Here is a 19,980-nt window from a genome sequence, read left to right as displayed (position 1 = left end):
CCAGGACTTCTTGATGAAATATGGAATATATGTATTCAAACAAGAGCAGGTTAAATGAAAAATACTGCAAGGAAAAAGAAAACTATGAGCTCCAGCTAAATGTGGTGTGAAGAAGACTTTGCAACACACCATATAAAGAAGAGGTAAGGACATTTAGGTTCCTGGAAGCTAGAGAAAATGTGACAATGGAAACTGGAAAAGGGAGGAAATTATAACCCGTATAACTTATTAGGAGGAAGAAGAAGATCATGAGAGAAAGAAAATGATTAAATGTATAAGACAGGAAACCGTAAATGAGACTTGGAAGAAACATAGATAAAGAAAAGGAAGAAAAACGCAACAGTAAGAAAAGAGATCAAAAAATAACTTTCAAATTTTAGATTTTCATTTAAGCATTCAAAATAAAAGTTTGACCTAAAAAATATAAACAACTAACCATCTCTGTTAATAAATAAAACTTCTCCTCCTATAACAGCATTTTGATTCGTAGACCTTTAATATATGACCTTAATTCTGATCTCTGAAATACAGTCAACAGGGCTCAAAAAAACATCATATTACCTTTGGAAAGTTATGTTATATGCCAGCCATGTTTGACTGTGTAGTTTATTTGCAGTTCCAATCTTACACGAATTAACACAGAATGTAGTTTATGGCCGCTATAGACAGCATCTTTTTAATTAACTTGAATTACACACAATTAGCCATGGTTTGATTGTATGTTATTCAAGAGCAATGTGAGACCATGACAGAAGTGATCTCTATGGAAAAGTTTATCTTGTATCAAAGACTAAACTCATCTGAACAAAAAGAGAAGTTCTTGCTTATTTTCTAACATCTTTTATAAAAAGAAATTTTGACACTTCAGCACTTATCAGAAATAGTTTAAGATAAACATTAAAAGGAAGTATGTTCTCAGCAAAGGTTCTGCAGTTAAACTGTCCACCTTAGAAAGACTCATGTTAGTTATTCAAAATTTGTGCTTATTGATGCAGTCATGTCTAGACTATTTGTCTCTCCAAGGAGTTTGAAGTCACTTAATTAAAATTCCAATATATGCATTCTTCATGCTTCAGGAATCTCTATTCTAATTTGACTTTGGCAGAACTTCTAACCTATCTGTCATGCATCCTTCATATATCTTCATCAACATATTTTAGTATATCTTCTCATAAATTCTGTATAAGGTAAGTATATATTATGATCCACATTTCCCAGGTGGGGATTTCAAGTACAGGGAATGCATGATTCTCCTAGGTTAAACTGTAGGGAAACAGAGGAGTTGAATCTTGATCAGCCTGAAATGTCCATCCATCTGACTTGTCTACCCACACAGAAAAGAGTTCATCAGTCTCACTGTGGAATGAAGTCAGAACAAATCTGAAGTGCATAAATGGGCTCAAGAAATACGAAGTTTTCCTTCTACATGCCATAATATAGATTTGTTTTATACACCAGGTAAACATTCCAACTGTGTGATACAAGCCAGATGTTTTACCTGCATATTTTCTTTGCCACCAAGAATTCATTTTCTTATTAATCATTTTATCAAGAAGCAACAAACAACTCACTTGTGCATGTCTCCTGCTATAATGTCCTGGAACACACAGTTGTACATGTAGAGTGTTTTGTTACTTTTGTTGTTGTTTTGTTTGTTTTGTTTTGTTTTTGGTTTGGTTTCTTTTGGGTTTGGTTTGGTTTGGTTTGGTTTGATTCAGTTTGGTTTGTTTTTTTGGTTGGTTGATTGGTTTGGTTTGTTTTTTTGAGGGGAAGGGAGGAGTTTTTCATTGTCAGAAGAGATGAAAAACAGAAAAGAGAGAAATGACTGAAGTTTTGATGATATTATGTGTCATTCCATTGGGGCCATGATAGTCCAACTTAAAAAAAAAGATACATTTACACATGGGAAACAAGGTATAGGCAAGTTTAAAGCATGTAAATAAAGACCTAATTTTGTTGCCATATCCACTTAACAGAATCATCTCTGTAACACATAAAAACAAGCATATTTATTTTTGCACAGTGACACTTTCAGGATTCAAATTCATTAAAAACAGGTTGTGTCAAACAAATCTAGGTTACCAGAATTTAACATTGTGCTCTATGTCTTCACTTGCATTCTATACATATATGTCCATATATAATAGAACCATGAACCATGGTAAAAGCATAACATTAAGTAAAGTGCTCTGCATATATTGCAAAATTTAGCACAGCTTAATTTAATGTATTTACAGCCATATTGATATATTTTCATAACACATTTATTCTCATACATTCCAAAACACTGTACTCTTATTTTGCTCTGTAGTTTTCCTTACCGTGCTAAACACACATATCTCAACATCCCAAGATATTTCTTAAATAACAGTTTTGTTTTCAACTAAAATTTCAGACTTCTAAATGGATCAATTCGATGCAAAAGCCCTGTAATACATCTGCAAGCAATTTAACTCTCAGATGACAGCACTGGAAAGTTCATTTTTATAACACACTGCTAAGCACATTATGCATACTATAGCCAACTTGCAGGTAAGACTCAACCCTTAGGTACTTCTAAGCAGCCATAATCCAATACAAACTCTTTTGGTTTGCATGTTGAATGGAGAAGCTTTTTAGTTTAAGTCATCCAGTATCATAAATATTCTGACACTGTATGTTAATTTGACTGTTCTAGACAACTTAGTGCTATTTTATTTATGTTATTATTTTATTTTATTATATTGATTTTATTTATTTTATTCTGTCTATGAAGCTCTCTGTTGTGTCCATAATATTTACTATTGTGTCATTTTTATGCTGGTTAACACTCTTCCCCTGGCTAATTCTAATTTTACAATAAATTATACTTTACAGTTAAATTAATGAACATATACTGAAATTAAAAAGAACATTGCCAAATAGTATCTGCTTATTGTGGTGTGTTTTTGTTTGTCTCTTCGTTTTGGCTGGTTGGTTCTAGGAGGGAAGGGAAAAATTCAAGTAAGTCAAGCAAGTAAGATCCACTGAAAACCTTGTGTTCATTTTCTTTATAATTATATCTTATGACTCTAATTTAGTTCCCTAATGTCAACTAAACATAACCAAAGATACCTATCTCCTCTAGAAAATGTTTTTAAAAGTCTGTGTTATGCAAGCTTATTCCAGGAGGATCTTGCTAAGTATTTTTATGCAAGGTTCTGCATATTATATGAAAAATGAAAATTTTCAGTTGCATAAATACATTAAATAAAATGTATCTACAATTTAAAAAAATGTGGAAAAAAATGAATAAAAAGAGCAAAGAAAATAGCCTGTGATTTTTCAGAAGGGTTTAACACTTGTGATTTACAGTGAAATGAACAATCAATCCCATGTTTCTTCAGAATTGCACAAAGAAAGATTGTGAATATGACTAAAAAAAAAAATTACCTACAGTAGCTGCATAATAGATGTTATTTCAAAAGTTGTCTATAATTACAAAGCATATTTCTTAAACTATTTCTATAAACATTGTGTTGGTAAGGAATATATGTTATAGTGTAAGCCATTCACAAAAGAAATGGTAACATGGATAGTCTCATAAGAAAGTCAAGCACATTTACAGTTTCAGACATCCCATTATTTGGTAGTTTTGTTCTTGCTTCATTGCTGGGATTTCTACTAATCTAGGTGCCCAAATCATACTTAGTTGCATTGGCACCCTTTTAAATCAAAATAAAAAATTAGACGTCTCAAGAGGGTAATGTATCTGTATGCATGTTTTAGATGAGCTGAACCATCCAGTGAGATGTGCTTGGTTTTCTCTTCTGCTACTATACAAGGTCCTGAAATAACTAATTTTCATCGGTTACTGCAATTTAGCACATCTTATGTTTCTAAGTAACCCTACTTTGTGTCCTAAATGCTTCTTAAGTTTAATCATATGGACGCATTTTGTAGTTTACTGTATTAAATTGCTGCCCTAACTCCAAAATCTAGCCAGGTATCTAAATCTTAGTCTCCAATCTTAGGTAACCAGGAGCTGCAGATACAATTTATTGAATTTTGTTTTCCTTGTAGGTTAGCAGATATATTTTACTTCTTTTGCGTCTCATATGGCAGCTCAAAATTATCCACTCTGAAAATCACAACATTGTTTGACTTCAGAGCATGGAAAATGTTTTTGTTTATACATAGTTGTCTTATGTTCTAAACGGAACTCCTGTCATAGTTATTTTAAATAAATGTTTGTATGGCCAGTTCCTATTTAGCAGCTTCTAGAGATTCATCTCTCCCAACTTGAACATTTATCTTACAAAATGTAGATATCTACTGTGTGAATAGCTGCATCTGAACTAGGCATTTTAGGATCCTTTTGCAGTCAGTGGAGAGAAACACACTTTTAGAGTGTGATTTATTTCACCTTTAGAATGAGATGTATCATGTCTGAGAAATACTTTTTTTTTTTTCTTCTCTTGTTTTAAGAAAAAAACTTAGAATGTTTAATTATGATCTGGTCATTTACACAGCAGATATTTATCTTTGAGAACACTTTATTAATAAAGTAAATATCTGGATATTTATTCATTTCAGCTGTTATTGAAGGTCTTTTTTTTCTTTTTCCTTTCTTATAGGATAATTGACCATTTTCAATTCATCAATATCCTGGAAAATATACAGATGTGAAAGAAGAAAAAAAAATGCCCCCCCCCCCCCCTTTTTCATCTACTGTTTCCACTGTGTCTACGTATGCTGTCCAAATCTCTACAGAAGTGCACTCAGAAACACCTTACAGTTAAAAAGAAAAATAAACCCAAGAACTCTTCATTAGGCAGTAGCAACTACTGAGGATTATTTTTTTAAATATCTCTGCAGAGTAAAGGAGATTTACTCATGACTTGCTTATAGAACAAATTTCTGACTGAAGATTTTGTTTTTGTTTTGTTTTTCTGAACAAAATCAAGTTTTTATGGTAAAAAGAATGTCTTCAAGTTAATATTTTCCATACTTACCCATATCATACCAGTATTAATGAATATTAATTGTACTGTTATATTTATGTTCACTATATGTGACACTCACCTGAAAATCAAGGTTAATATTTTCAGTCTTAAGCAACTAAACTAATACGTTCAGCCTTTCTTATGCGGATGGTTTACAAATGCAAATAGCTACTGGCACTGGATGCATATGTATAAGGGATCATGAATTCATGTGAGTTACCTACACACAAGAACCTAATGTTATGTAGGATATTTTTGGGGCTTCCCATTTGAACTTCAGTTGCCACTCCGAAACTTCAGCTGTGTCATACCTGCCAGCGTTGTGTGGATGTTCTTATATGGGAACAACAAAACTAAACGCTCCTCTACTTAATTTAAATATCTTATTATCTGAACAAGATCTCCCTATGGGAGCCTTCAAAAGCATTGCTCTCCACTGATTTTTGTAGGGGACAGCTTCTATATTAGAAATACTTCACTAAGGGTAGTAGGGATTTTAAATACAAGCCATCCATCTAAGTGAAAAAGATTGAATATGATCCTGGTTTACAGACATAATTCTAAAGAGTACTAGACTATTAGACTTCTACAAGAACAGATTATTTTTTTGAAGCATCATGTCATGATTAAGGAAAAACCTGGGAAAATATGGAGTGACAGAAGTAGAAGTTGCTTATACCTAGTTGAAAAGCTTTAACTGCTTTTCAAATCCTTAAAGAGTTTGAAAAGGATTTGGCAGCTCCCTAGCCCCCCAAGGGGAAGTTGTGGATAGTCAGTGTTTACAAGCTACGTTCTTTCCGACCACTGTATTTCTTACCTTTGCTAGTAATTTTTCTTATGGTTCAATTTCCAGGAGTTACAGTCCAGCACATATGGAAATAAAGATTTTGCTGATTTAAGGATTTTGAGCAGTCTCTCTGCCCCTAACTGCCACTAATCCCCATGAACTATGAAGCAGAAATATAATGAGGGAATTTGCAATGAAATGTAAGGTTATGTCAGTTTGAGAAGCTTTATACTGCATTTACAATAAGGCTGAAGAATAATTATTTTGCTGAATATTTTATGCATTCTAATTTAAGTTAGAACATATATCGTATGGATATCTGTTTTTAAACAGAAATATTTTTGAAGTTACTTTTAAATTTTTAGATTATATTCTGGGTTGTCACTGAGCCCATATTACTTAGTATATGTATATCTGCTTGGTACAGTAGATATCCAAAAATTTGATATTCTCAGAATTTAAAGTATGTAACTAGTTGCTGAGCTCTAAGATATAGTTGAGTTACTGTTTTCAATAGTGAGATTTTAAATATTACTTTGGGACAAATAACATTTTGTCTTATCTTATGGTGAATGTACAAAGGCAAGTCCCTGTTTTACAAAAGAAATGTAAGAAATGACTGCTTTCAAATAGTATTTTAATTTATGAGCTATTAGAGTAGTTGCAAAGTTATTTACTTGAAATCAAATTGTTTCTGTTGTAAATAACATAACGTTTCCAGGGAATGTCTTCTTGCAAGTAACAAAAAATCTATTTCCCCAATACTCTTCAAATTTCTTAGATACTGTTATTCTACTGCATTATCCTTCTCACAGTATTTTATATTCTGTTGTTTAGATAAATATCACCTTTATTACACTGGACGCTATATGTGGTAGAAAATATAACTTTGAATCAAACTTCTTGCAAGGCTAGAAAACTGCTCTGTGGGCAGTCCATGTTCTTGATTTCTGATTTGTGCACGCCATAAAAAAGTTTCAAAGGTGAGTTGTAAATAGTGCATTTGATATTTTATTAACTCAACTGGAGATGCACTTTGGATTGGAAGAAATCTGGAGACAATGAGACACATTCATAAACATGAGCATCTGTAAGAAATGAGGATGCTAGCACTGGGAACTTGAATTATTCATGACTAAAAATGCAGCTTTTTAAAGTTTTAAAGTTGGAGTAATTTATCAATATTTGGAAGTTCTCTAATAAAAGTGTTTACATTTTTATAAAACTCGTATTTGCATTTAAATATATAGATTTTTAGAATACTGAAGATATATCAAAGGAGTTTTACTTTGGAAAAGAAAAATAAGCTGTTCTTTGTTATGTCATGTACATCCACCTCTTTGCATATAAAGTGGTAAGGAATTGGTTACCCATATGCCGTACTGTTATACTTGCTGCTTTCATCAGAAACAATTCTGTGGGAAAATGTCCTTAATAGTAGGAAGCTTCTGCAACATAAAATACATGAGGGGTGGGGAAGGGATAAGGGTAAGAAAGCAGGAACAGTTATTTATTGTACATACAGCCAAAGTGCAGGTGGATTTTGAACACACACACAAAAATAAATAAAAATAATTAAAAATTAAACAACAACAACAAAAACATCCTCTTACAAGCTGTGAATTGGATAGGTAAATAGTTCAGGTGTCATGAAATCCCATATATGTAGAGTCAAATGTTTAAATTTCCTACTATATTACAGAATCACTCATGTAATGTTATTACTGCCATTTGATAATAGTTATAAAAACTTTTTTTTAAGCCTTTACAGAAATGTCTTCTCTATTTATTCACAATGAAATAATTCATGCAAAATCTCAGATAACAGGGTATGTTTTATTATGCTCAGTCCATCGTGAGCACCCTAATAGGTGTGAATTCTGTTATGGAAACCTGTACTTCATGGTAATCAGAGTGCACAGTGCCTCTAGTATTTGTTCACGGACATCAAGGTCTGAGCCATTAAACCTGCGAAACTTCAAGCTCATTTGTGAGTTATTTTTACTGAAGACATTTCGACTTGTCTATATGTATATATCTGTTTGGACCTTCTAAACATATAGAACAATCTAAATAATGAATATAATATAGCAATTTCTAGATGCATTTTAACATGAATACTGCTATAAGTAATGACCATCTAATGTCAGTTCTCTGCAGAATAGAATGATACTCAAGAAAATAATTTTTTGGACTGTGTCATAATGGTTACCTTATGTCAATTAATGCTAGCTTATCAAAGTAACATTATGAGATGGGTGACGCCCTTAAAACCTCCTTGAAGTGCTTTAACTATTTGACAGACTTCATATATAAGTCTATCTTGAATGAAAAACACTGTTTTAGTTTTTTAAGTTTACTTTTGCTTTTAAATTATATTAGTCTTTTGATCACAGGAACATACAAATAAATATGAATCACACATTTATTATTAAAAACAAGTTCAAAATATTGCTCCCTGCATACATTTTTTTTATTGCCTTACTTGTCACTTTGATTCCAATGCATAAATCTGCAAGAACATTGGACCTCAAATACTCCGTAATAGAGAGGTCCTCAAAGTAATGACTGCTAAATTATCTTTTTAAGTAGGTTTTTTTTTTTTCTGTTTTTACATCTAGCATCCACCACTGTCAAAAATAAAAACTTAAAGGAAAGGTCCAAAACTGCAAGGTCATATAGCTCTATAAGCAATAGAGGATCACAATATTAGTTTTTCTTCTGCAAAATGTTTCTTTAGCACTGCTATATTGATAGAAAAAAAAAAAAAGTGTTCTCAAAGTCATAGAAATAGACTCACCTATTTTGCTTGATGTTTTTCTGGAAAATTTCTAGAAAATTATATTCTAGACTTTCTAGAAAATTATATTATTGGAATTCAACTATAATTTTGAGACTAAGTAAATCAGGAAGACTAACTGATTTGAAACACATGGATAACATTATTGTATTTTTTCTTGATTTTGTTTAGCTTAACAGCCAATCAAAACCATGAAAAAATAAAATTTCTTCTATGATTTAAAGAATATATTAATGAACATTAATGACATGACCACAGCTTATTCCCTCTTTTGTGGAACCCACATATATGTACATATATATATATAGAGAGAGGTGTATATATATATATAGGTATTGTTTCTGCAAGCATTTCAAAGCTAACAATATCATCTTTTGTAGCTGTCTTTTAAATATAAATCCTCTGACACGCTTTCTCCCAATATTGTTTTCTATCTCTTCATATAAAAACCTGTACAGACTCATCAAAAGCTGTAAGGTATTTCAGGTCCTCGACCTTCTTCCTATCTCAAAACCAGTAGTAGTAAGGAGGAAAATAATAAATCTCTAATAAATAATATAAAATAAAGGAAAATGATTTTTAGACACGAAGAGCAGAGAAATGTAAGACTTCTCAGCAGCAACTCAGCACCTTATTTTAACTTATGTTTGATTAATATAAAGATGTTTATATTTGAGAATGGGCAACAGTATGAACAAAATGGATATAATCCCTGTGTATAAAAAGAAGCTAATGCAAAATGAAGACAGCTTGATAAAACTAGTTGACTTTCTAGAAATTAAAGCGTGCTACAATGAATAAAATTGGAAAGCAAGAGAAAATAATAACATTTTAGAATATACTTAGAACATGAAAATAAAATTTGCAAGAAGCTTTTTGAAGCATTTTGAGGAATTTAGTTATTGATTTCACTGCAATTAATTTCTGTTGGAGATCTGATTTTTTTATATGTTTCACACTGAAATCAAAGGGCACATCCGAGAGCAAAGTACCAAGCTAGATGAGACAATCCAGCGTTTGAAAAGACAGCTGCTTTTCCTGCATATGTAATACCATTTAGCAAAAGGCAGTGTGTCACAACTGATTTTAACATGTACATAAAAAAGGGATCTTGTTGGTCACATAATCCAAGGTTAAGGTTTTATACCATTTTGACTTAAGTCCATTCCCTTGGGAGTCACAGGTAAAAATATTATTGTAATTATGTAAATAGAGTAAACACAATGGCAAGAAAAAACTGAATAATAATAATAAAACTTAAAATCTAAAAAAAAAATAAATAAACACAACAACAACAAAAAACAATGGAAAAAAAAAAACACCAAACAAACAAGCAACAACAACAAAAACCACTTCTCCCTAAATTCTCTTTAGGAAAAAGTTGACTACATAAGGGCCTATAAAAAGAACCTGAAAGTCAGATTTTGATCTTATTCTAGCTAGACTTAAAGAATAAATTATTAATTTTACCATTTCAGCATTATTTCAGATAATAGAAGTGGACAAATCTGAAAAATTTCACATGAGAATAATGTTACATTTTGGAAAAAAAAGTAAAGGAAAATTGAAAATGGGCATAAGAATATTGAGAGAAAAAAAGAGTGTAAATGGCATAAAAATCAAAGCAGAGAAAAAATATCTATCATAGATTGCAATTATTAGAATTCTTTTTTGAAGGTCAGTATATGTGTAGAACAAGCATATTCGCATTGTGTATGAATATAGTGTAAGCAAAAGGAAGTTGTGGGAATGGGATTAAAATTAATTTTTTTAATTGATTAGGTATCTGTGTAGGAGAATGGCATGCTAATGTCTAATTGCAATTATAATTCTAGAAGCTTCTTGTTTTGGTCTCAGAAGTTTATGTTTATGTGAAGCAAAATTTGTAAAGAGGTAACGTTATTAAACAAGGTGTTACAGTGGGGAGAAAATTGACATGTTTGTCTGAAGAAGAAACACTAAATTTGTAATTCAAAAGCCAACAGGTTGTGGAAAAACAACATTAAAGAATTTACATCTGATTTCTAATTAGTACAGAGAACTATATAAAAAGATTTAAAATGGATTACTTAGGCTTCAGAACTGATGTTCAGTTTGTGTCAGGAAACAAAGATCTCCATGCAAGTTAATGCTGTTAAAAGGACAGATACATCTTCAAATCAAAAGTCCGAAGTAGGAGTCTGTATATATTTTTCCAACTCAACTGGCTTCAAAGTTTTCCACTAGGAAAACTCTTTTAATTGTAACTGCAATTCCTTCCCAAAATTGCTAGTGACAGAGGACAGTGACATTTGCACATTTTGACTATGAAATGTTTCCTAATGTATGAGCAAGGCTTTAAAGAAGAGGATTACTCGGCAGTCCTATTCCCAGATTTTGTGCCTCCCAGAATAGCAGAATTTCATATTTGAGCATTGGCCTTAAGATTTTAACTGATTCAGCTGAGCAGATAGAAAATGTCAATGTTAAACCTACTGCCAAGGCAAAAGCTCAAAGAATCATTGCTGCCAGAAATGATCAACCATAAAGGGAAGCACAGATGACACTAGTATATTTACTCTATGAAGGTTATTAGATCGGGTGGTATAATTTTGCCTTATTCCATTCTCATATATTCTCAATTCCCTACTTGTAGTTATTCTCAGTGGAAAGTGAAAAGTGATAAATTGGCCACTTTAATCAGGCAGCATTGTGTATGTATGAGTGTCAGAAAGAAATAAAATGTAGTATTTTTTATCTCTTTTGAAATATGATGAGAAGCTGTCATTTAAAAATATTTTTTTTTAAAAGAGGCTGTATAATCTCTTCTGGTCATGCCTGACCTGTTACATGAGGCAATGTAGGAATAGTATCAGTTTTCCATCCCTTCATGAGTTTCTAACATGCAGAAGATGCATTTAATAATAAGATTAGAGCCCACATGCTTAAAATGAATATAAAAGTAACTAAAAATTAGGAAACTGCCCTTTAGACTCCCACTTTTTCAATAAAGCTCCGTGGCAGCCAAAGATTTGATTTGTGTGTAATTAGATTAAACACTCAGGCTTCCCCTTCAGTAGACTCACTTGTAAGATGCAACGAGGTACAATCTGAACTTTAAAAAAATAATAATCATCTTGGAGGTGTTTTTTCTTTTTTTTCTTCCTACTGTAGAGCAACAGCTTAATCATTATGAATGAATATTGAATATCTAGACTTTTTTATATCTTCAGTAAGAACTAATTCTCTTCCCTTAAGTAACTGTGTAGATGAGATGGCCATAACACACTTGAAGAAAAGACATGAATAGAAAAATATTATATTATCTACTTTTCTCTTTCAAAAACACAGCTTAAAAGTGATTAAATGTACTTTGATGTTTCTGCTGTTAAAACTCTTTCAGCCATGAAAACTGTCAATGTATTTCCTCCTGCTTCTTGTCTAGAGCTGTCCCTTGATGCTATTGATTATCCAGTTCTCCAGGACACATTTGTGAGAACAGTACAGAACTTACTACTGCACGCTTACATATTTACACCTCCGACAGTCTGATTTTTTTTTCTTCTTCTCAGAATATAAATAATTATTATGATTTTATAGGGCATAAATCCTTAACCTTTCTCACTTTCAAACTTCTTCATGTCTGTGATCAATAGAGCATTCACTGTGTAAATCCTTGTTCTCGTGAAGTTATTATTCTTGTTGTCTGATAAAAAAATAATCATTTCACAGTTAGTAAAATCCTAAGCAGTGCTCACAAAGTCATGGTTGCTTGATGACTACGACACAGGCACCAGCTCTTCCAATATTTAGGGAAGCCATCTGCAGAAAATAAATAAATGAACAAATAAATAGAATTAACTGAATAGGGATGTCATGCAAGAGAGTTGTGTTAACATTAGTCTAAAATGTTCCAAACTAATGGGATTAAATACAACCCACAGTATCTTAATGCTGTACTTTTAAAATTACTTAATCAAGTTACATCTTTCATTTGAAAATGTAAGTACAGGGAAAAAAAAAAAAAAGGTGATTTTAGAGCATTCATTCACTTTCTCAATTTGTTTATATGCCAGGGGTTTCCAAGTTCTGTAGACTGTGGTTGATATCTCCATTTCAGTCCCTGAGTCAAGGCCAAAGCTAACAATAACAAAACTGTATGGTTCCAGTATTACTAAACAGCGTCAAGTTTCCTTTAAGATAAGTTTGTCAGCTTCAGACACTATTTCAAGACATCACAAGTAGTTAGTAGTTGTAGGAGGCTGGACCTCTTTACTTGTTGAAGCTAACACAGTAGTCAGCATCTATGCTATTTAATAATAATAGTACACTGTAAGTAGTACTGCTCTAAAGCAGAGGTGTTACATGCTGCTGAAGTATCTGTTCAAGTGTCCAACTTATGTTTTTATGTGGAATGGTGGTATTTGGAAATAAATTTTTCAAATGTTATCCTAAACAATGTCATAAAAATGCTCTTTTGCCCTTCAAATAACAATAGATAAAAAGGTGATGGTCTTCTGCATTCATTATTACACCTTACATATCTAAATTTAAGCTTGAGAACAGAAGACTCCCTTTGCAGTCACAAAAAGAAGCAGACATATTTTGGATATCTGGCCTGTTTTAACTACTTATTTTAGGATGACATATTTTCAAAGTATGTAATTTTCTTCACTACCTTTAAAAGGATCTTTGGGTCACTAATTCAGATGTAAGCATCTACACTGGTGAAATGAATTATATTTCTAGAAAGTCTTAAAACAGAATTAATAAAAGAAAGCACTGAAAGCAACCTTTGTTTCTTCTGAAGGATTCGCTATGACCCTAAATCATTTCAAGTACTACTGTGAAGTAACTGTTGGTATAGGGTGATGGTTGGACCACACGATCTTGAGAGGTCTCTTCCAACCTTAATGATTCTATGATTCTACAGTTATACGATTCTATGATTCTGTGATAATTAAGTACATTTTCTCTATAATCAAATCACCAATCCCCACCTTCTTGCACAATAACAATACTTCTATTCTTTTATAGTTCACCATTAGGAGCTTCCATATAGCTTATTTCAAAATATTCATCAAAAAGAAGGAAATGGAATTAAAGAATGAAATGAAAACTTGGCTCCATACTTAAAATAAATAAACTGTTTCATATGAAAAATCTTCAGAATATGCTGGTCAACAATTAAAATTCCGTGTTGACAATTTTTAGAACATTTCTTCTATATGAAGAACTACAAAGAGATAATTAGAACAGAAATTGATGAGAACAAGATTTTTGTCTGGAAGGTAAAAGATGATATTTCTAACGAATGTTTATTCTGTCTTCTGCTAGTTTCTTAATTCTATGTTGTTGGGGTTTTTTGTTTGTTTGGTTGGTTGGTTTGTTTTGTTTTCTATCTGCATGAGGAAACTCCTAACATCAAATTAAATCAAATGATAAAATACTAGGACTAATTTTACAGCCATGGCAATCTCAGATACCTTTTTTTTGTTGTTGTTGTTTTCATAAAAGCAATGTTTTTCCAAACATATCAAAATGTGTTACAGAATTAAAGATACAGACTTCACAATTACCTGCATCCATTCATTGGTTTGAGGGTCATAGGCTTCCATAGTGTTCAGGTATGTTTGACCATCATATCCACCTACTGCATATAATTTGTCACCAAGTAGACAGACACCAACAGCATCTCGAGGCATACTCAGTGGAGCCACCATTGTCCATGTATCAGTTTTTGGATCATATCTAATGAAAGAGAAAGGAAATTGAATGTTTAGTGGGAAGCTAAGTGTCCACTCATGCTGATCTTTGCATGAAATAAAGCACTTTTCTGAATAAATAAATTATAAATAAATAATCCATGAGCATCCAATCCAAAATAGCAGAAAGAAAAGCAGAAAGAAAAGATACAGATATATTTTGTTCCCAATTCAAGTATTTTAATGTTGCTTATAAATTTTGACTTTGTTAACCATCTTGGAAAAACAAGCAAACAAACAAAAAAACACAACCAAGCTTTTTATGGCTTAAGGTGTCATAAGATAGATGACAAGTATATAAGAACAATATCTGAATGTATGCATATATTTATGTATATATTTCAAATAAATAAGAATATTTTTGTAGTATATTAAAATATTCCTGATAAAATTATATTCTACTATATTTTATTTTCTAAAATGTTACTATGCAACGTTCATAGCCAGAAAACCTCCCCAGAAATTCAGGGGATATTTTTAACTGCATTATAGTTAGATTTTCCTCCCAGTTCAAGTTAACAAAGTAGTACAGTTCTCAAGATATTAATCATCACAGAATTTTTAAATATGAGGGCAGAATTCCCCTTTCATAATGATAGCTATTCAAAAATCAAATATTTAGCCTAGGCTGTTAGATAATAGCCTTAATTTAGATATTCATTAGCAATGTAAAAGTAGTTAATTCCAGAGGCCATTTCATTGTATATATTTTAAACACCTACTGTAAAACAGAAATGAATCATTTGGTTACTAAGGATGCCTGGAGTATTAAGTTAAATTAGATACCTCATTTTTAGATTACTGATATTACCAAAATACCAAATTATATCACAGTATGATAGAATTAATTTTACCAGTCCTTAAGCATCTATACTATGTAGCAACTATGTAGTAGAAACACTTTACACACAGTGGCAAAAATAAACAGTTTAAGGATGAAATGTCTTTAACACACTTGAGTCACTTTCTTAGGTGTAAAGTAAATGACACTTTGGACATGACAATCTAAAATAATTAGGAATTCTGTAATGGCTAAATATCTTATTCACAAGTGTTCTGACTACTGACTATTATTATTGTTATATAAAATTATGTACCAAAATTTTTTCTTGTAGTACTTTAACAGGCAGTATTAGGTATAAATTCATGTTTTGGGTGTGCCCAGTTCTTTCAGTATATTTTCTTGTAGTCTATACTTTCTTACTTAGAAGTTATTAATCCTACAGTAACTTTTATATATAGATGCTCTACCAAAAGAAAAAAAAAAAAAAGGCTTTTACTACAAAGGTTGAATTTAGCAGCATCTGTAACTATTTCAGTCATTCATATTTTCATAAGCAAGCTGCATGAATACTGTTAGAGGTCTTGGGTCTTGTTAGAGATTATTTCAACAATGGAAATTTATGAACATTTTTTGACATAAATATTGAAGCAGTGATGTTTAGTGCTTTTCTTGTGACCTCATTTGCTTCATAAGCATAACCTTCCAATAGAACAACAAAAGAATTAATTACCTTTACTTTAATCTTCATTAAACTGTTCTTTATAGTTAAACACACATTAGGGAAAAGACTCTGCTCAGCTATTGGCTGTTAATCTTTCTGGCTTTATTGGATCGTCTCAGAAAATAAGATTGTAAAAAGTTGTGGTCAACTTCTTATGTCTAAAATATCTTTAAATTAATGGTGTTTTTCACTTTGCTTCCTTTTTATTCCTTTTCTTTATGTTATTTATTCACATTCTTTCATTTTGCTATCTTTCTCTAAGAAGTTTTGACTTAAATATATACATGAGATAAATGTCTTTTAAAACTTGAGAGGAAAATACTTTAAAACAATGTTTGAATATGTGTATATGTAACAAGATTCATATGCATATGTAACAAGACAAAATACTGTTAATTTTGAATGGATTTTTTTTCAAAGACTGTGTGACTTTTTCAACAAAAGCATTGTATGCCTTTAGCTGAAAGAGTTTCTCAACTTTCTTTTCCAGTGTGTATTGTATCTACACTTCCCTAAAGGCAATAAATTTTAATGTACTATTTGATACACTGTTTTTAAATTACAAGGGCCAAGGTGAGGAACTGTAAAAGCAGGATATCTAAATATAATTGTCATTTTTGGCCTATTTGTTTTCTTTTTTAATAAAAAAGTAACCAAGAGCTAAATAGAAAGCTTAAAACTTAATTCTATTAACAAGATGGAATTTCTAAAGAATGTGATTTTTTTTTAATTGACAGGAAAATGTCTGAATTTTCTTATATCCTTTCATCTGTTAAAAACAACTCTACATTTCATCTTTATAATAACTAGGTATGCCCTATGGTGCGAAGGTTTACAATAAAGTTCCTGAATGTGGAAAAAAAAATATAATTTGAAATCAAAGTGGGAAGGGGAAAAGCTATAAATCACTTTTTCAATAGCTGTCACATTTGGAGCAAGTAGCATTCTTTTCCAAGTGTTGCTTCACTGCCAAAACATCTGCCAAAATATTTCCAAAATTGTATAATTCTTAAATAGAGATTATTGATTGTACCTTTAAAAAATAACACAACATTGTACTTTCCCAACTTGTGAAAAGCAGACAAATATACCTATTCTTTTACTTTTAAGTACTCAGAGCCACAGGAAATCCTCAGAATTGCATAAACTTAAGTGTTTAAATTGGGAATCTAAATTACTGTTGAGCAGGATTTAACAGCAGCATTCAGAAAACACATATCTGCTCTCACTAGATTTAAGTAATCTCAAAAATACATTAAAAATATATTTATTATGTCTCTTTAACAGTCTTTCAGGAAAGAAAAAAATAAAAAAATTTGAATAATGTACATCCTGGCAAACTGTCTCAAGAAAAGACTTGTTCCTGAAGAAGAAGAGACAGTTAAAAAGATTGATGCCCTAAATATTTACAGAAAGTGAAACTTTCAGGGATATATGAAATAATATAATAGATCTCATCAACACTTATTAGTCTTTGATTTGTTAAAGAGTTTTTATTTTTGGAAGATGATGGATTATTTTTGAATGTAAAAGTAGACATATCAAATTACATCCAAGCCACCTTATATGTCTGTCAATCATTGGGAGGGTCATAAGACATTGTTCATGTTATAGTGGAGTACTTCACTTAATTCACTCTAATAGATACTCTATGCAAACTAATAGCCTTACAAGTTCTGATCTGTGAGTCCTAACTTTTACTCTGGAAGCTAACTGCCCATGAAGTACACTACCCATATTTTTTGCTATCAGTGCAATAAAACCTAGGCAAAGGACACTGTATAATGTCATTCAGATATCAGAATATAAAATAACTAAGCATATGTATTTAATTGGTTGTTATCATACCCTCTGAGGAAGACAAATGTAACGGGATGGGTTTTATCTTGAACATCAGAAGGATTCTCTTCTCAGAGACCCAAAAATCAATTAAATAGATAGATAGATGATAGATAGATAGATAGATAGATAGATAGATAGATAGATTGATAGATTGATAGATAACCTTCCATGTAAGTACCAGCAAGCGGAGAGAGTTGGAAAGATTTCATATTTATAAATATTGTCACTAGCAGTCATTAGGAGTTAGACTTGATGATCCTTGTGGGTCCCTTCCAGCTCAGGATCTGCTATGGTTCTATGATTCTAAAATTAATATAAATTTACTTTATTAAAATTCTGGGTAATTTTCCTTACAGATATAAAGCCACCAGGATAAAGATAAAGGGAATCTAGGATTTCTCTGATGAACTTTCATCTCTTGGAGATGAGGAGAAGTAAAGTATTTTGTAGTAGACATGGGAACAACTAAGACTGAGCATATGGTTAACTTACAGAGTAAGTTTTAACTTAGAATTTTTGGATTAGTTGTTGGGTAACTAGTAAATTCTAATCAGATTCAACAGAAGCCATAACTATCATTAAATAAATGTTGAAATACTTCAGATGAAAATAAATTAATAAATAAATTAGTGTCTGTCAGTGCCAATGCCTGTCTTGACTTCTGTGTTTAGATCAACCAAGTACTCAAATATATATGCTTTAAACTTTGCAACCTGCATGTATTTGAAAGTATTTTTCATTATTCTACTTTAAAGCATGCAAAAGCTGAAATAGAAAAAAGTGATCCCTTCATGAAACATTTGAGGAGTACCTTCAAAATTAATGCTATAGGCATGCCAACAGTGCCCTACTGCCCTAACAGATATTCTTGAATTTGTGGAATATCCACTTGTGAAATTCAGGGTACTGTAAATACAGCATGTAAGGCTTATATCAACATATCAGAGAAGTAGTAGTAGTGTTAAAAGTAACACTGTCATGTACTGTAAATATCCATCACTTCAGCAGTTCAATTTTTATTGAAATAAAATTAAATAAAATTAAATAAATCTTATTGCTACATTAGAGTTACAAAAAAACATGTTATAAAATTATTTCAGGCCTGAAATTTTATTTCTGCAAAGTTTAGTTTATGATTCTGCAACGTGTAATGTTTTGCCTTAGAAACAAAGATTTCTTAAAGGAGACGTCAAAAGAGTGAAATTGTATGTCCAATGTAATATTTAATAGTACTGTGAAAAAAAAAAGGAAATAAAATCATCTATAAAGCAATTATCTTCTCTGTGGAATTTTTCCAGTAAAGAGGAAACTAGCATTTGCTGGGGGAAAGCAAATAAACAAACAAACAAAAACAAAAACAACAAAATACCACATCTGCTGAACTTTGCCATCATTTAAGTAAGAAAATGATGCTTCCAGGCATTATCTTCATAAAATTCATATAGTGGATACCTTTCTACATAGTCCAGCAGTCGGGAGCAGTGGTTAGAAGCAGGAGCATCATGACCTCCAACTGCATAAAGAAAGCCATCACATGTAGCCACTCCTACACCTCCTCTTCTCTTACACATTGGAGCACACATATTCCATTTATTTGTGTGAGGGTCATAATATTCCATTGAACTCAAACATGAACTTCCATCCCGACCTCCAACTGAATATAACCTAAGAAAATCCACACAATAAAGTGTTAATAAAACAACATCTCAGAGCTGTAGTAATAAAGACAAGAAGTATATTTTTGTTTGGTCAGTTGGTTTGGTTTTGTTTTGTTTCATTTAGTTTTGTTTTAATCTGACTTTAGCAAACAGGGGAGAAAAACAAAATATAGTTTCTCAAAAACATATGAATTTCATATGATAAGCAAACATAGAGGATTTTAATATTTTTTACCAAATCCACTTTCTACTTCATGGAAGTACTTTCCTACTTTGCCCAGCTCAATGGCAATGAACATATTTTCTCTCTGGGAATGGGTATCTTCATTGTTTGGTTGCAGCAGATAATGCCAAAAGTGCCAGTGACACACAGATTTGTCTCAATAGATTTATAAATCATGTAAACAGGGTTGCTACTTAACTGCTTATCATCTGTGAGGTGGAAGTGCAAGTGCTAACTTCTAATTGGTAATCCAGACAAACAAGAAAGTTATAATCCATTTATGATTATTTCTCTGTGTTTTTATCATGCATCAAAGTTGTGGGAGTCTGACAACTGCTGCCTGCATTTTAATATTTTATCTTGCATAATTCTTTAATACTGAATAGAATCAAAAGCTTTTAGTTCTACATTCCTAAAAAAAAAAAAAAAAAAAAAAAAAAAAAGCCATGCTGAAGCT

At 31.5% G+C, this 19,980-nt stretch overlaps 1 protein-coding gene across 2 annotated transcripts in view; it reads right to left on the bottom strand.

Annotated features, from left to right (window-relative positions):
- Positions 1-1,989: 1,989 nt before the first annotated feature.
- The window catches only part of KLHL1 (kelch like family member 1), a gene marked incomplete at its 5' end in the record, with an annotated part of 250,391 nt that continues 232,400 nt past the window's right edge, over positions 1,990-19,980 (bottom strand). For both annotated transcript variants that reach the window (XM_083819401.1, XM_083819402.1), the window contains 3 exons: positions 1,990-12,352; positions 14,110-14,281; positions 19,095-19,307. In XM_083819401.1, coding sequence (XP_083675527.1) covers positions 12,293-12,352; positions 14,110-14,281; positions 19,095-19,307 — 445 coding nt within the window. In that variant the 3' untranslated portion in view covers positions 1,990-12,292. The remainder of the gene's footprint in view (positions 12,353-14,109; positions 14,282-19,094; positions 19,308-19,980) is intronic.

Source organism: Anser anser (assembly GCF_964211835.1).
Source record: "Anser anser genome assembly, chromosome: 1".
In the NCBI taxonomy this organism is placed as follows: Eukaryota; Metazoa; Chordata; class Aves; order Anseriformes; family Anatidae; genus Anser; species Anser anser.
The sequence above is the reverse complement of the archived record's forward strand: the minus strand, read 5'-3'. Positions and strand labels throughout refer to the sequence as shown.